Here is a 19,561-nt window from a genome sequence, read left to right on the forward strand (position 1 = left end):
CATCAAATTGATGTGTATAATGCTTTTCTCCATGGTCATTTAGAGGAAGACATTTATATGCAACAACCAAATGGTGATATTGAAGGGAATCCAAATCAAGATTGCAAATTAAAAAGAAGTCTTTATGGACTCAAGCAGGCTTCTAGACAATGAAATACCGAATTTTCAAATAATCTTACTAGTTTTGGTTTTGTTCAATCATCTCATGATCACTGTTTGTTCATCAAACAAATGAACTCTACTATTACTGTGGTATTGATTTATGTTGATGATGCTTTAGTGGCTGGTAACATTCTTGATGAAATATCTTAAACAAAAGCATTCATTGACTCTAAATTTCCTATTAAAGACTTAAAGGAAGCAAAGTACTTCCTTGGTATTGAAATTGGCAAAACCTCTAAAGGTTTGTTTGTCAATCAAAGAAAATACATTCTTGACATCATTGCTGATGTTGGACTCATTGAAGTTAAGTCGGCTAAATCCCCGATGCTTAAAGGCATCAAACTTGAACCAGATTCACAAAGTGTCTTTGTTGAACCAGAATCATTTCGTAGACTCATTGGCTGGTTAATTTACCTAAATTTTACACGGCCGGACATTGCATTCGCAGTTCAACAACTAAGTCAATACATGCACAAACCAACTAAAGTTCATTGGGATGCTGGTTTACAAATTGTTAGGTACCTCAAAGGAACACCTTCCCTTGGAATTTTTTTCCTTTTTCTAATTCTGTTGTTCTTGAAGCTTTTTCTGATGCTGACTGAGCAAAGTGCTCGGATAGTCGACGATCGCTTACGGGATATTGTATCAAATTAGGGACTGCACCTATATCTTGGAAAACGAAGAAGCAAACCACAATATCTCGATCTTCTACTGAAGTAGAGTATCATAGTCTTGCATCAACTGTTTGTGAATTGTAATGGATATCGTACTTACTCTCGGATATGGGCGTCAAACTACAAATTCTATTCCTCTTTGGTGCGACAACCAGGCTGCAGTTCATATCACTCAAAACCCCGTCTTCCATGAGCGTACAAAACACATTGACATCGATTGTCACGTAGTTCGGGACAAATACAAAACCGACTTTATTGATCTTTGACATATCTCAACCAAAAATCAAGTTGCGGACATTTTTACTAAGGCTTTGAATGGTACTCAATTTGATGATTTACGTTCCAAGCTTTATCTACAAGATTTTCATCTTGAGGGAGAAGTGTGAAGAATTATTTCCGTTTTATTATTACTGTTTTTATCATTCTCATTTTATATTTACCTCATAACTTAAGGGACTTGTTTGTTTATTTTGTTAGTATTTATAATGTGAAAGCTCTCAAAGAGAAAATGTAGGTTTTCTAATTTCTCAAAACCTAATCTCTAAATCTCTAGAACTCTCAACTATTCTTCTAATCTCTCAAACTCTAATTTCTAAAGTTCTCCATTATTCTCCATTTCTGTTGATTGTTTAACCCATCTTTTGAGTTTGACTTAGTTTCGTTGCATTAGTTTGGTGTTATTTTAGTCACTTATATGTTTTTTAATTTTTTTTTATTACAAATATTGGCAATCTTTTTAAATATTTTCTTGATTTGTGTCTAGATAAATTGTGAAACATTATGTTTTAAATTAAAGTGAACTTATTTGTATAAGTTTTATAATTTGAGTTAATTATTCAATTTATCTAAAAATACATTATTTGTATCCTAGGTTTGCAAAAGTTTGAAATATATATAATAATAAATTAGAGGTTTTACAAATCATACATAATAAGTATGGAGAGACAAATTTAAATAAATATTTTGTAATCACTTCTTTTTAAGAAAAAAATATTATCTTATGTATTTTTTAATATAACATATAATATATATATATATATATATATATATATATATATATATATATATATATATATATATATATATATATATATATATATATATATATTCTCTTCCTAATATATAAAATTATAAATATAATTCAACAATTACACACTATTAAAATAGGTTCATATTTCATAAATCTTATAGATAAGTGTTAGACGAATATTATAAAGACTAATACAACAATTATGATAATATATGTGTGCAAAATTGAGAGATTAATTGTTCGAAATGAAGTGTAAGATGTCTTCTCTTTGTGAATACCTAACCCAATATATAATATAAGTGGGTGTGTATTTAAGATAATAGTGATTCGACATTCTCCATTATAGATACCTAATTCAATTAATGGTATATAAGACATGTTGGTGCGTAGAGACAAACCTACTAGGCTGAGATAGACTTCAATCCACACTGAAAAAATTAATTAATAATAATAATTTTTTTACGTTAGTTTCACCTTTTTTTTTCAATTTAATTTATATTTTGTTTTTATATTTTATTAAAAGTAAAACTCACATTCATTCACTCACTCGGTTTATTTATAATTTTTTTTTTCTATTTTTATAAATCCACCTTAATTCTTTTTCCAAAACCATCAAACTCTAATTTTTAAATTGTTACTAGCGTGCATATTTGGGAGAATGATGATTCAGCTTAAATGAGAATTATATTCTCTTTGTCAAGATCTAACCCAAAAGAGGTGATATATGTGATTTTGAGAGAACATGATTAATTGAAACAACATTTTCTCTTATAAAAACTTAATTTTATAGATAGGTGGGAATTTGAGAGAATAACAATTTCAGCTGATGACAATTTTTGTTTATGTTGTAGAGACCTAACTCAAAACGTGGTAGATATGATTGTGAATTTAAGAAATTTCAAGTATCTCAATCTTATAATAAATTTTGTAGATATAAAATAATATTTTTCTTAATTTATTTCTTTTATATATAATATATATAAAAAATAACATTATCAATTATATAATTTTTTATATACGTGTACTCTTTCGTCAATTAAAAATACATTTATTATTTTTTAATAAGGTGAATTAAGAGAAATAATAACCTAAGAAAAAAAAAGTGTAAAAATATATCAATAGAAAAATTTCTATAAATAAATGTAAACTTATTTATTATATATATACATAAATATATATATATATATATATATATGTATTTATGTATATATATATATGTATATATGTATATATATATATATATATATATATTTATGTATATATATATATATATATATTTATGTATACATAAAATATTACTTATTCTATAGATATAAAATTACTTGTCTAAAATTATTTTTTATAATTTTTTACTATTGTCATATAATATACTAATATATCATATTTTAGTTATATTAACACAAAAGATAAACAAATACTAAGAATTAGATTTTTAATTTTACCAATATATTGAAAGTTTGTTTGTAATTTATACATGTTAAATATAATTTTTTTTATTAGAATTACATTGTTTGTATTTTTATTAAAAAGTTTAAATTATTTTATATAATTATATTTTTAAAATAAATGTAATATAATATTTGTAATGAAAATTCATTTATAAAAGAAACTAGTTTGTTATATAAATGAATAGTACACATAAATAAATGATAATTAATTGTCAACCAAATCACATTCACACATTAATGTAATTATATAATTTTTTTTATCAAATAAATTATTTTATTTTATTTTTCTAATTAAAATATTATAATTTGGTTTAGTAGCAACTTTCCTATAATAAATAGTATTCTTCCAATTTTCTTTTATTTGTTAATAATATATTTTTTTAATGTGATAAAAATATGTTTTAAAATATTTAAAAATAAAAAGTTGTAAAAAATGTTGCATAGAGGAGGTCCCCATGGTTGAAGATAAATGAGGAAGTTGTTAGAGACTCAATTCACTGCCTAACTCACTCAATAACTTCTTTTTGCTCACTTAATTGATTGATAAATTTAAATAAATGAGTTTTTAATGGGTAAAAAATTTTAAAAATATTAATATGTAATGATAAATTTTTATTTTTAAATTGAAAGTATTTAATATTTTGATTCATAAATTGTTTAATGTAATAGATGAGAGAGGAGAGAGGAGATAAATAATATTTTATTATAGTCTATATATATAATGATGCTTAATTTTTAAAGTGTCTGGATTGCCGGGTTGAGAGCTGTGGTTAATTTGGATACTTGGGTCGGATTGTAGGTTGACCCGCCTTTAAATTTAAAACGGTTAAAAATAAAATTAAAAATGCTAGAGGTATGTTTCGAACTTGCAACCTAACAAAACAAATACAACTCTTTAACCAACTAGGCTACAAAGAATTTATATTTTAAAATCAACACTAAATTTGATAAACGCGGGACCTTTTAATATTAATATAAGTTCAACTTTTTAACTAACTAATCTATATATATATATAATTCTTAATTTTTAAAGTATCCGGATTGCCGAGTCGAGAGCTGGGGTTAATTTGGATAGTTAGGTCGGATTGTGGGTTGACCCGTCTTTAAATTTAAAACGGTTAAAAATAAAATTAAAAATGCTAGAGGTATGTTTCGAATTTGCAACATAACAGAACAAGTACAACTCTTTAACCAACTAGGTTACAAAGACTTTATATTTTAAATTCAACACCAAATTTGATAAACACAGGACGTTTTAACATTAATATAAATTCAATTTTTTAACTAACTAATATATATAATATAATATAATATAATATGATGTTGAGTAAATGAATACTTGGGTCGGATTGTGGGTTGACCCACCCATAAACTTAAAACGATTAAAAATAAAATTAAAAATGTTATCCGTAATTTTTTTTCACGATTTTTTATATTATTAATCGTGCAAATGCACGGAACTAAATGCTAGTTGAATTAAAAATAAAACAAAAAAGCTTCAAATAAAACCTGACTAACTATTTGAACAAGACAATTTGATTTGGGTTGTGTTCAAATTATCGGAATTATCCAGATATTTGAAACAATTAATTAACAAGTACTACTTATTTTAACTTGTTGATTAATCTAATAAATTTAAATGAAAAACTTTGAGATCCGATTATACATTAGATTTATTCATTTTTGTTTTATCTTATTTATAAGAATAACTATAAAAGTAGTTCTTTTAACTTTTTTAGATGATATTTTTTAATGTTTTTATTTTGAGTCATGTTATATTAATAATTTATTACTTATAAAAAAATTATTTTATAAATTATTTTAAATAAACATTAATCACATTAATTAAATTATAAATAAATTACAAAATATATAAAAACAAAATAAACTTACTTATACTAATGTGTATTAAGTGATTCAGGAGGGTATAATAATAAATATGTTAAAATATAACAAACAAGCTAAACATAAGTTAAACATGTCAAAAACAAATAATAATAATAATGCCTTCAATGTATGTAGTAATCTAGTCGAATACATATTACTGTGCGTTAAATGGGTCAAAAACATGATAAATGATAAATGAATCGAGATGTGTACAACTTTTTAAATCCTCGAGACCACCGACGTGAAATTATTAGAGAGGGAGTAGTTAGAAGATAACTCTGATCTAGAGATGTAAACGAGTCGAGTCGAGTACCATACTACTCGAACTCGAACTCGAATTATATTATAAATACTCGAACTCGATCGAGCATTAAAATTTATACTCGAACTCGGCTCGATGACAATTGGAACTACTCGAGCTCGAACTCAAAAACTCAAAAATTAAATTTTATTAATTAAAATTATATTTTTACTGCCACTAAACAATATCTCAAACATAATATAATATATATTTAACAAACTACACATATAATCACAACATTATTTTAAAATAACAAATGTAAATACCATCAAATAATTTAAAGATAACAAATGTTCATTCAATCACAAACATCATTTAAGAATTATAAAATATTTAGAAGATGCTCATCACAAATACTAAAAGTTGTTCACCACTGTCTACCCATAATTTTGGCGAAACATCTTGATTTTTCGCAGGCAAAATGCTCCGTCTTTTCCAACACTTCTTTCTTGATTACCGTATAGAAATTTCCTTGAGCCGTCGTTTCCTATCTCCTCTCCCAATGTAGATTCTCCAGATGGATCAAATCCCGCTCTCCATATTGAAGAAGGGTCTTCTTATCTGTCAAAAGGTACCATTTCTGTCAATACTTATTTGGTATGCATGTATTTCCATTAGTGAAATGGAGAAGAGGATTCATGCTTAGGATTTCTTTCAGAATTTTAATTATCTAATCTTCCTTAGTTTTTAGAATTTATCCAGTTTTTTGATTTGGGATCTAAATCTAGATTATCATCTGAGTTTTTTATTTTTAATTTGAATATTCTTATATTATGTTCGTTAAGCTCTGAGATTGGGTTATGTGTTAAAAATAAAGGACTGCTTTGACAGGGTAATGTCTATAGCAATTAAAATGAGTAGTAATGGTGAAATGTTGAACTATTTTGGAGAAGATTGTGAACAAAGTTTAATAGATCAAACAAAGAGGAAGAAGAACAAAGTTTATTGTAATTTAATGAATAAAAGAACATGTTCTCCAACCTGTTGTAAGTTTAATAGATCATGGAGGAAGAAGAACATTATATTGGCTTATATATACTTGTTTTTTCCAGCACAAACACAAATCTATCGACTTACTACCACTTTTCTTCCTTCAATAATGTTAGAGCTATTATTACTAATAATATTTTTTTCTTTTTGTAAATTTTCTAAAAAATATAGACTATAATATGAAGTACTTGAGTGATTTTAAGGAACAAAATTGTTCATTGAACTCAAAGTTTGGTGAAGACGAAAGACACTACTCCGTTAATAGAAGAATCTGTAACGGAATAATTGCTTTCAAGTATCTTTGATGGAGGAATTGATGGGAGAAGAATTGAGTTTGCAACATTTGAGGATGAATGGAATGAGAAGACTATAGTGAGAGAGAGCTTGTGAATGAAAGTGGCGGCTAAGGATAAAATTAGGGTTTATATATATATATATATATAAAATGAGCTACTGGCGAGCTCCTCGAACAACAAATACAAAGCTCAATTATAATCGAGCTACTCGGACTCAACTCGAGCTCAGTCAAACCGAGTTCGAGCCGAGATTTGACCAAGTGTTAGGATCGGAATCAACGATAGAGACGGAGGTTTGAATACGTTGAACGCTTACACACTCACTTCATTTGATATTAACTCTATTAGAAGTTAATATCAGTTTCTATTCTTCGCAAGCCGTCACAAACTCTTGAACGAAGTCAAGTGCGAAAGTATTTTTTTCGACTTGAAGCGACAAATAAATGGTTGGGAGATTCAGAAAGTAAAGAACACAAGACACAAAAGTTGTTTATGGATATTCGGAATAAACTCTCTTACGTCAACCCTTTTCTTGACCTCAAGAAGGATATTCTTCTCAACCTTGGAAAGAATATTCACTAGAAGACTTTGGTTTGAATACACTGCTTATACAAACCCAGTCGGACAACCAAGACTTAGACACTTCCTGTTTCCGAACTCCTAGTACACAACACATGTTGAATAAATATTATCTATTCAACTTACAAACAATCACACAGATGTAAGGCTTAATACAATGCTTTGTATGAACTGTCTCTCACGGAAAACGCTAAGGCAAAAGCTTGAATATATTTTTGTAGAGAGTTTAATTAGCAAGAGAGCCCAGATCATCAAGTTTCTCCTTGTCTGTTCTTCCTTTAATCTTCCCGTGTGACAGATGGAAGTACTTACCACTGTACTACAACACTTTGTTGTTATTTTCAAATATATTAATATACTTGATATGTCTTAGCAATTATATATATATATATATAACTTATATAATTGAACTTAGTTTTATCCATTCATTATTAAAATATTTTCATAAATTATATTATAATATTTTCTCATTTTTTGATTATTTAAAATAAATACTCAAAACCTGGTAGTTTTATAATCGTTGACTAATTATTCTAAGTTAATTAACTAATTTACTCTAACAATTTTTCATTTTTTCATTATTTAAACTAAATTATCAAACCAGACGAGTTTATAATTAAATTAGATTAGCCATTATTGTAATCTAACAATCCTAAAATATTTTTAAGGTAAGAAAACTTAGACTTGAGAAGTGGCTTAGTGAGGATGTTAACCATTTCATGTTTGTTTCCTTCATATGTTATGTTTGTCAGCAACCGACTGTCCATATGCTATGTTTGTCAGCAGCCGGCTGTCCATATGTCATGCATAATCTTCTACGATGCAGTCCTGCTTTATCTGTATTCATAGACAATAACAAATCTGATACCCATTTTTCTTTGGGTCCGTGATGGATTAGTCCCTTGGGAATCCATACATTGATTATCTTGATAGACTTCCCGTTGTGTGTATGTATACAGTATTTGGCAAATTGCTCTCTGCCTGTTGATGATTCTTTAGCTTCAAAGGATGATTTTTGGTAAACATTTATTGACTTCCTATCAAGTTTTTCCTTGCCGTACCAATTGGCTGTCCTTCTCTCAGGTTTCAGCCAGCTTGAAGTTGACTTTACATAAATCATCTCATCACTTGAAGTCAAATCATCATAGCTTGAATCAGTTCCTTTAACAGTTAAACTACCCCTAACAAAACTTATTGTCTTAAGCTTGTATTTCATCGGGTTTAACTTTTCACAAGACTTTCCTGGGATGGCATTGTCAAATTCTAAACCGGATTTGCATCTGGCAGGCCTCATCATACTTATATGTTGTCTGACTGCATCTCTAGACATCGTCCAGGAACTAACCACATAAGTCAACTAGTTTTCAGACGAAAGTGTTTGAATCCTTTCCTTGAGATTATCATTCTCGGAAGAGAGCTCAACCACTTTGTTTTCAAAATCTTTTGGTTCAGAAGTTTGAGATGAAGAAGAGTTATCAGTTTCATATTTCAATCTCATTTTATTGAAAGAGTCTGACAACTTTTTGTACTCAATGACAATGTCATTAAGTGTAGTAGTTAAGTCATCTCTTGTAAATTCTTCAGAGGAGAAATCAAATACCTCAGATTCTTTCTCATTCATGAAACAAGTAACAACTTTATCATCACTGTCGCCGGATTATGAGTCGTCCGAATCGCTATCGGCCCATTTTCCTTTGCTTTCAGCAGCCATCAGAGCCTTCTGCTCTTTCTGGTTCTCCTTTATTTGGTCGTAGCCTTCACACAGTTGGATCAGCTTCTCCCAAATTTCTTTAGCAAAGGAGCACGACTTGATCTTACTGAACATATTCTTGTCCAACGACTTGTACATAATATTTTTAGCAATATTATCCATGTTATTCACCTTTTTGTCTTCGGTCGTCCATTTTCATCTTGGCTTCTGAACCTTTATCGGGTCATCAGTGATAACATACCACATGTCGTCGTCTTGTGAGGCCAGATGCACCTCCATGTAAATCTTTCAATCAACATATTCTTCAATGCATAACATGGGGGGCTCGTTGATGAAAGACATGATGATATTCGAATGCTTGAGAATAGAAACTAGTCGCTCTAATACCACTTGTTAGAATCGTGATCAACGATAGAGACGGAGTTTGACTATGTTGAACGCTTACACTCTCACTTCGTTTGATATTAACCCTGTTAGAAGTTAATATCGGTTTCTATTCTTCGCAAACCATCACAAACTCTTGAACAAAGTCAAGTGCGAAAGCGTTTGTTTCGACTTGAAGCGACAAATAAATGGTTGGGAGATTCAAAAAGTAATGAACACAAGACACAAGGGTTGTTTATGGATATTCTGAGTAAACTCTCATACGTCACCCTTTCTTCTCGACCTCGAGAAGGATATTCTTCTCAAGTTTGGGAAGAATATTCACTAGAAGACTTTGGTTTGAATACAACGCTTATACAAATCCAGTCGGACAACTAAGACTTAGACAACTTGTTGAATAAATACTATTTATTCAACTTACAAACAATCACACAGATGTAAGGATTAATACAATGCTTTGTATGAACTATCTCTCACGGAAAACGCTAAGGCAAGAGCTTGAATGTATATTTGTAGAGTTTAATTAGAAAGAAATCACATATCATCAAGTCTCTCATTGTCTGTTCTTCCTTTAATCTTCTTATATATTCAAAACACAGCAACATCAGAGAATATCCTCCTTTGATCCTGTCCTGTTGTATTAGGGACGTTCATTGCAGAAGATTTTAATAATCTTGGTATATATCATTCTTCTTTATGTCAGTATACCGAAGCATTAAATACCGGAATAAATAACCGGTTACGCTTCATTAAATGCCGGAATACGCCCAGATCATCAAGACTCTCATTGTTTGTTCTTCCTTTAATCTTTTTATATATTCAAAACAACGCTTATACAAACCCAGTCAACCGTGTAACAGACGAGAGTACTTACCACTATACTACAACACCTTGTTGTTATCTTTAAATATATTAATATATTTGATATCACTTAGCAATTATATATATATATATATATATATATTTAACTTATATAATTGAACTTAGTTTTATCCATTCATTATTAAAACCTTTCCATAAATTATATTATAACAATTTCTTCCTTTTTTGATTATTTAAAATAAATATTCAAAACCTTATACTTTTACCAATATTGAACAACTAATTATACAATTAGATACAAATACGTGTGAGTGATTTTTAATATATAATTAATATTGAAAATTTTGTACAGGGGTGTTAATTGCATAAGTTCTCTGGTTCGATGTGGCGTGCGTTGATGTTAGTTGGTCTAAGCAAACAGGTTTGGTCTTTTTTTTTGTTTTCATATAAGAGATGCATTTATTATTATTGCCTACATCAATAGATTTTTTTTTTCAACTATCTCTTCGACTAGGTAAAAGAATATAAATAAAGAGATAGTTGCAAAAAAAAAAAAAATCTATTGATGTAGGCAATAATAATAAATGCATCTCTTATATGAAAACAAAAAAAAGACCAAACCTGTTTGCTTAGACCAACTAACATCAACTTTATCACACGCACGCCGCACCAAACCAGAGAACTTATGCAATTAACACCCCTGTACAAAATTTTCAATATTAATTATATATTAAAAATCACTCACACGTATTTGTATCTAATTGTATAATTAGCTGTTCAATATTAATAAAAGTTTATTTAAACGTAAATAATATTAAAAATGGACTCTTCTAACTTATTTTAATAAAACATTTTATAATTAATTTTTATTTTTTAATTTATATATTTATTAATTAAATAATAATATTTTTTTTCATTCTTTTTCATTAATAAATAAATTTTTTATTTTTATTTTTTTCATAAATATTTATTTTATATGAGTATTTATTATTAAATATTTTAATTTTATTATATATATATATATATAGAATGAGCTTTCATTATTAATTATTTTAACTTTATATTTTTTCTTATATTAATATTAATTATTAATTATTTTAAAATTGTTTGGTCCAAATATAACAATAATTTATTCTTTCAACAATAAAAATTCTTTAACACAAAAATAAATTAATTAATATTTGAATGATAATAACAACTAATTTATCAAACACCAAATGTGTAATAATTAAATATTAGACAAAATAATATACCTTATTATTACTATAATTCATGAATATAAATTAAATAAAAAATTATTAATTTCATTTTTTTTATATTAAATTTAAGAAAAAAATCTTTCAACAGTAAAACATAAAATTCATAAATAAGTTTCTAACTTTTTTTCAAAAATGAGAATTTAAGAATTATGAGAAATAAAAACTAAAATATATAAAAAAGAAACTAATATAAAAATAATAAAAAATTAATAATAAAATAAATTATCTGATTTAATTAATGTAAAAGAAGATGGGAGAAAATATATTAATATTTAATTAATAAATATATAAACTAAAAATTAAAAATTAAAAATGGTTACTAAAAAGAAGCTTAAAAGAAGCTAAATGAGCCAATTTTTGATAGTACGTAGGTTTAAATGATCTTTTATTAGTATATACGTCTAAATGAGTTAGTTGAGTTAGTTGTACAATTGTATATGTCTAAGTGAGTTTTTTCCTTATATATTTTATTATTAATTTTTTTTTCTCTTTTCATATTAAATATATATTATATATATAATTTGTTTATCTTCTATTTTATCAATTTCCGTTTTATATTATATTAACCCTTTATATTTAATTTTATATTATATTATATATAAATATTAATTAATTATATTTTATGCTTTCCTCTCTTTTAATATTACTGCTTTTTTAACCTAGTCATAATTTGTTAAGCCTAAACTCTTGTTGGCCGTCATTTTTAATTTCTATTATAAGTTTTTAACCTAATAATTTTATAACCCTAAATCTCTATTATTGGGACACTCATTTTGTATGCTAATATTGTTTGTCCACATCCGTATCTTTTAACTTCTTGCTCCTATCGATCTTCAAGTTTACAAAAATTTAAAATTCATTTTTGAGGTAATGATATTATTAACGTACTTATTTATTTCATTTTTTCTAATTTTTATGTTTATCTTTATAATCTTGTACCACTTTAAAATATCTATCATTATATTTTTTTGACTATATATCACAAATATTATTAAATCAAACTTTAAAATTACGAAAAATATATCACCAGACTTTATCACCATGTATTTTTTTTTTCTTTTTTAAAGTTTAGATTTACAGTACAACCTCGATAAATGAATGTTTGATAAATGAATAACCCCGTCTAATGAATAAATTTCTTCGGTCCCAACTTGGTCCAATGAGCTTAACGAATAACTTTGTTTAATACATTAACGATAAATACAAATAAAGTCCTATATAAATATAAATGAATAATCACTATATTTTAAATAATATATTTTTATTTATATAATATATCATTAATACATTTTATCTAATGATTAATTTTCAAACACACTACTAAGTCATATATTTTTTTTTAAAATACCTCCAGAGTTGATTGTTTCTTTCCTCTTCTAATATGCATTTGATCTTTGATTTTGTGTATAGCATGTACCACTTCTGAAATATTTTGATCATTGTACCAGGTAATTTTGTAGAGCGATAATAGCTTGAAAAACTTTTTTTTGAGAACACTTGTGGTATAGTGATCCTATCATCGGGTTCGGGATCATTTGCCTCATCATTTTGTACATCTTTAATTATTCTTTTTTCATTTTTTTTTTGTTTATATACAAAATGATATAGTTGAAAAAGTCTAAAAATATAGTTTAAATGAATTGTTATTCATTTATCGATAAATAAATATTATATTCATTAATTGGATAAATAAATAATCACATTGGATAAATAAATAATCACGCCAACTGAATATTTTTTTTTGTCCTAAAGGTATTAAATAATCTTATTTGATGCATTAATTTATTATAAATTTTAGAATTTATAAATTAATTTAAATATATATTTAATTTGGATATATTTTTTGTTAATTATAAAATTTATAATTATTATTTCTAAGAGAAAGAAAAAATATTTACAATTTTAGGGACACACAATTTAAATTTGTATTAACCCCAAGCGAGGTCAACCACCCACGGGAGAGAGGATCATGACGATTTTGTCGTTGGCATGAAGAACCATTCTATCGAATTTTGTAGCTCCTTATAGATATGTCCTTCAAGGTGGTCACCGATACACAAACGGTGGAAACAGTCGACGTGGTCACGTGGGCATCATAGTCGATTCTATTTAGATTGAACAATGTGCATAAGATTGACATCAAAGTGAGTAAGTGATGGACAATTACACAAGCCTCAACTCTTCTATTGATCAAGAGATGGAAGATTGAAGGACATGGCTAGATAATGAGATGATAGTATATTTTATGGAGATGCTAGTGTTGACAAATTCATTAGATTGGTTGAAAGGATTCAATGATTTCATGAATAAATCAAGAAAATTAAGTATATCTAAGTTCCATATAAAAATGTGAAAACTTAAATGAGGCATGGACGTACTATATATATAATTACATCTAACTCCAAGCATGTTATAAACACTTAAATGAGACATTGACGTAGACCATAATTACATCTAATTCGAAGCTGACCCGATCGAAAAGGCTGATTAAACTATTTAATAAATTATAATTGTTAAAAAAATATATATATACATATATATATGTTTCTTAGATTATTTGAAAAGACATCAAACCAATAATATGGAATCCACTAATTGGAAAAGTTTTCATTGAAAGGTAACATGTTACAAACATCTAGAACCAAACAAAATAAGTTGTAAGGTTTCTCTATATATAATTTGGGGATAAGGGGAGAAAAAAACAATGTAGCAATGATGTTTGTTTCTTTCCCCACATTTCATTCCTTCTCTTTATCTTCTTTCAAAACTTGTAAAATTTTCCCCATATCTCACAACTACCAACTCATTTCCGCTCCACAATTCTACCATCTTCACATCTCCTCTTCTTCGGCTGCCTCTTCTACTAATTCGTCACCTGCTCCGAATTCATTCTACATCTCTAAGTCCGCCGCCGATGAGCCCATAAAGGGAAGTGAGATTATCGTCGAAGCTCTCTCAAGGCAAGGCGTGACTCGTGTCTTCAACTATCCAGGCGGATGTTCAGTAGATATTGACCAAGCTTTAACTCGCTCCAAAACCATCAAAAACATCCTTGCTCGTCATGAACAAGGAGGTGTTTTCTCCGCCGATGGATACGCCAGAGTCTCAGGATCTCCAGGCGTTTGCATAACAAGCGCAGGTCCTGGCGCCACCAACCTGCTAACCGGCCTTCAGAATGCCATGTTCGATAGCATACCAATCGTCGCGATTACAGGACAGGTCCCAATGAAATTGATAGGAACCCATGCGTTTCAGGAAACGCCAATAATTGAAATAACTAAATCAATCACAAAACACAATTACCAAGTTCAAGATGTTAAGGATATTCCAAGGATTGTGAAAGAGGCTTTCTTTATTGCTACCTCCGGTAGACCTGGTCCTGTTCTTATCGATGTTCCTAAAGATATACAACAAGCATGGGCGGTTCCAGATTGGGAACAACCCATGAAATTACATAGCTATATATCGCGATTACCTCAACCTCCAACTTCAAATCAATTGGAGGCGATCGTGAGGTTGATATCAGAATCCAAGAAACCGGTTTTGTACGTTGGAGGTGGGTGTTTGGATTCAAGTGATGAACTTAGAAGATTCGTGGAGCTTACTGGAATTCCTGTTGCGAATACATTAATGGGTATCGGTGTGTATCCATATTCATGTGATCACGATGATGATGAATTCTCCCTTCAAATGCTTGGAATGCACGGTACCGTGCAAGCTAACTATGCCATCAACAGGTGCACATAAATATTTAATTAATTACTATTGTTTAAATAACATTACCAAAACATATTGCAAGGGACATAATAATTTTTTATAATAAAAATGCAAGAACAACTCTTCATTTGTATGCGAGTCAAAAATTAAATGACTATGAATATATAAATAGAAAAATGATAAATTAAACGAAAAAATTAGCGAAAGTAAGTTCACGAATCAACGTGGCATGACATGTGGGTAGAAGAGAGAAAAATTTTAAAATGTTCCGAAACAGTTTCAAAATGACCCGAAATAAGTGTTTTGGGACCCATGCTTTCAGGACGTGGAGACAACCTGACAGCCACGTCGAATTCGTAGACTTGCTTTCGTTGATTTTTTCGTTGTGTTTATCATTCCTCATATAAATATTATGAATTTATTCTATACATTTTAATAAAAATATATTATAAATAAAAAATCTTATTTAACATTTCACACTAAAATTAAAAGTTATTTAATAAAATATATGATAAATAAAATTTTATATATATTACTATTTAAAATTATCATTAATTTAAATATTAGAAATAATATATTCAAATCTTATTAAAAAAAATACAATTATATTTTTATATAAAATATACATAAAGATTTTTTTTATTATTTATTAAAAAAATTATAATATAAATAAAATCATTATATATATATATATTTATTTTATTTATTATTTGTTAAAAGATTTTAAAATATTATTCAAAGTTTTTAAAATAAAATTATTGTGTAAAAATATTTGATTATAATTTATTATTATTTACTTAATTGATTATTTATATAGTTATTCAAAATAAAATGTATTACAAACAGAATTATATATGAATTATAAATTTTAAAATAGAATTATTATTTAAAAATATTTAATTTGAAATTATTATTAATTTTAACAATTATAAATATATATATATATATTAAATTAAAAAATTTCAAAAACAAATTATAATTCAAAATATTTTATAATAAAAAGTGTAATTGTATAGTGATTTTAAACAAAGATTAACCCATTTTGTCATGTTCATATTCATTAATATGGTATTTTGACTATATTCTCTTCAAATTAATTATACAATTAATTGTTGTTGGTTGGTGGTGATAATAAAAGCACGGGTACAAGAATTTAAGTTTACGTCTAGTTTATAACATGTATTTGTTTTTACTTGGATATTGAATAATGATTGCTCCACCCAACAACTTTTAGCTGCGATCTCTTGCTGGCTTTAGGCGTTCGGTTTGACGATCGTGCAACAGGAAAAGTCGAAGAATTTGCTAGGAGAGCAAAGATTGTTCACGTCGACATTGATTCATCGGAGATTGGAAAGATCAAGAAGCCTTATGTATCTGTTTGCGCGGATCTAAAACTGGTTCTAATAGGGTCAAACAAGATTTTGGAACAATCCAAACAACCTAAGCTTGATCATTTTTCTCCATGGAGACAAGAACTACTCCAACAAAAAAAGAAACATCCAATGAAATATAAAACATTTGGAGACCACACAATTCCTCCTCAATACGCCATTGAAGTTCTTGATGAGCTTATAACTTATAATGATCGCGAGAACACCATTATAAGCAGCGGAGTTGGTCAGCATCAGATGTGGGCAGCTCAATATTATAAGCATCAAAAGCCACGTAATTGGGTATCATCAAGTGGATTTGGAGCAATGGGTTTTGGTCTGCCGGCGGCTATAGGGGCAGCGATTGCAAAACCAGATGCAGTAATAGTTGACATTGATGGGGATGGAAGCTTGTTGATGAACATCCAAGAGCTGGCCACGTTGCGGGTGGAGAAGTTGCCGGTGAAGATAATGGTGTTGAATAATCAATACCTAGGGATGGTTGTGGAGTGGGAAAACGAAGACAGGTTGAATAAGGTTGCTAATATGTCGCATACATATCTGGGAAATATAGAGAAAGAATGGGAGATATTTCCCAACATGTTGAAATTTGCGGAGGCTTGTGATATTCCGGCAGCTCGTGTGTCGGAGAAGGCGGAGGTCAAGGCGGCGATCAAGAAGATGTTGGATACGCCTGGACCTTACCTGCTTGATGTTATTGTTACACATCAAGCGGTTGTCCGGCCAATGATACCTAGTGGTGGATCATTTAAAGATATCATTATTTAATGAATATATAATTTCTTAAATCTTATTGCATTGATACAAATACTAAATATTTTCATCTTTTATATATAAAATAATAGGAATGTTAGATTCAGAGATCAACGTTGAGGAAGTGAATTCCCAACGAACCCAACTTAGCAGCCCAACTTGTCATCCAGGTGGATAAAATATGTCAAATGAAAAAAAAATAAAAAAAAAAATTGAAGGACGCACTCTTTTTAGTTTTTATCAAATTATAGTTAAGCTACGATCAAATCATAACATTCTCGAGAAACCCAAATCGAAGCAGCAGACGACGACCTAAAAGACGACTACTGCGAAGAAGACCAACATGAAAACCACTACGAAGACGACTACCGCGAACAAGACGACCACCGAACTAAACTGTAATATTATTTTTAACTTAAACTTATATTTATATAAATTGTAATGTTATTTTAAGGTAAAATGTAATGTCTAAACTTTAATGTTATTTTAAAAACTAAAGTGTAATGTCTGATAAATTGAAGTAAAATTTGGTAATATTGGTATGTTGGGGACGAAATGATCCAGAACATGTTCATGTTGGGGACAAAATGGTCCCGGACATGACCATGTTTGGGACCATTTTGTCCCCAACATTTTCATGTTCAGGACCATTTCATTCCGAACATTAACATATTCAGAATTATTTCGTCCTGAACATGATCATGTTCAGAACCATTTCGTCCCCAACATGGACATGTTCTGGAACATTTCGTTCCCAACATAGACATGTTAGGGATCATTTCATCTCCAACATTTTTGATGAATACTTTGAAGTAGATGGAAAGAAGAGAAAGCCTGAAGAAATCCTCCCAAACCTGCCAAGATGAAACTACTTCCTTCCCTTAGCCCTAACACCTCTCATTGCCTCGCATATGATGAGCTGTGTTAAGGTTAGAGGGACTAAGTAGTTCCCTCTTGACAGGTTTGTGAGGAACTACATCTTCATGCTTTCCCTTTCTCTCATCTACTTCAAAGTATTCATAAAAAAATATTGCCTCCTATTTCACTTTACAATACGCGTCACGCGAATTGTATAGTTTGTGACGTTGTTTTCACTATTTTCAATTATTTTTCATTGCAGCTTACAAAATAATTGTTTTATATGATGGAGAGTGGAAAATTGATGACGATGTCAGTCTTCTCTTGTAAATTCATCCCAAGGTGTGACTGTACCCCCAAAATACTACATATGTCGAAATAGTTGATATCATCTATCATGCTATTAATGTGGACAAATTTAGATACAATTTAGTGTTTATAGTCAAATATAATATGTTAGGTATTCAAATTTCTCCTCATGCTATTATCAATCGAGATATGAATGTGATGTTCTATTTAGAAGAAACGTCGACTTCACTCCAACATTGCACTCCACTGTGTGTCTTTTTAGTAGATAAGTCACTACTTACAAACACAACTCAAGAAAGTAAAGTGGTTTCCGAAATTGTGTTTCTAATATAATCTCGATATTTCAACAGGATGTCTTTGAAAGTCAAAATGATATATTAGTAAACCAAGAAGAAGAATGAGAAGAAGACCCATGTTTGGGTCTAAATGAAAATATACCATAAATTAATATATATATATATATATATATATATTAAAATATAAAAACATTTAACAATACTTTTTAAACCATGTTTCATATTATTATTTTTTTGGATAATCATTAATTATTAGAGCTCTTGAATTCCCTCAAGCGCGGGAAGCGGACTCGAGCACGGATGGTCGGATTTTAGGTGTGCGGAGAATCAAGTCAAAAACTTAGGCCAAGTGGGCCTAACATTCGATCAGAAGGGAGCCAATGGTCGAATCTTAAGTTTGATCAAATGATGTAATATTTTTCACATTCTAGCATGACTAATTGTTTCAGAGTAGATACTGTCTTTTAGACGGGCGTGTGTGCCATATCTTTTAGACGGGCGTGTGTGCCATATTGTCGAGACCGTTTCCCATATGTCACCAAGTACCAAACATACAAAAATAATTTTTTAAAAATTCATTTTCTTTCCTTGATTTTAAAGAGCAAATTAGGTAGCGACTCTTAATTGAGCAAAGTTCGTTTTCGATATTAATTCGAGAGGTAAATGTTTCCTTTTGAGAAGTGATCGATTTTAA

The 19,561-nt window shown here is 28.8% G+C and overlaps 1 protein-coding gene across 1 annotated transcript; it reads left to right on the forward strand.

The window, feature by feature from the left end:
* Positions 1 to 8,905: 8,905 nt before the first annotated feature.
* Positions 8,906 to 17,419, forward strand: LOC124928763 (acetolactate synthase 1, chloroplastic-like). The gene is made up of 3 exons (XM_047469015.1): positions 8,906 to 8,972; positions 14,386 to 15,280; positions 16,495 to 17,419. Exons 1-3 carry the CDS (start codon positions 8,906 to 8,908, stop codon positions 17,417 to 17,419), a joined length of 1,887 nt encoding a protein of 628 aa, XP_047324971.1.
* The last annotated feature ends 2,142 nt before the right edge of the window (positions 17,420 to 19,561 follow it).

Source organism: Impatiens glandulifera, chromosome 1, assembly GCF_907164915.1.
Source record: "Impatiens glandulifera chromosome 1, dImpGla2.1, whole genome shotgun sequence".
Classification (NCBI taxonomy): domain Eukaryota; kingdom Viridiplantae; phylum Streptophyta; class Magnoliopsida; order Ericales; family Balsaminaceae; genus Impatiens; species Impatiens glandulifera.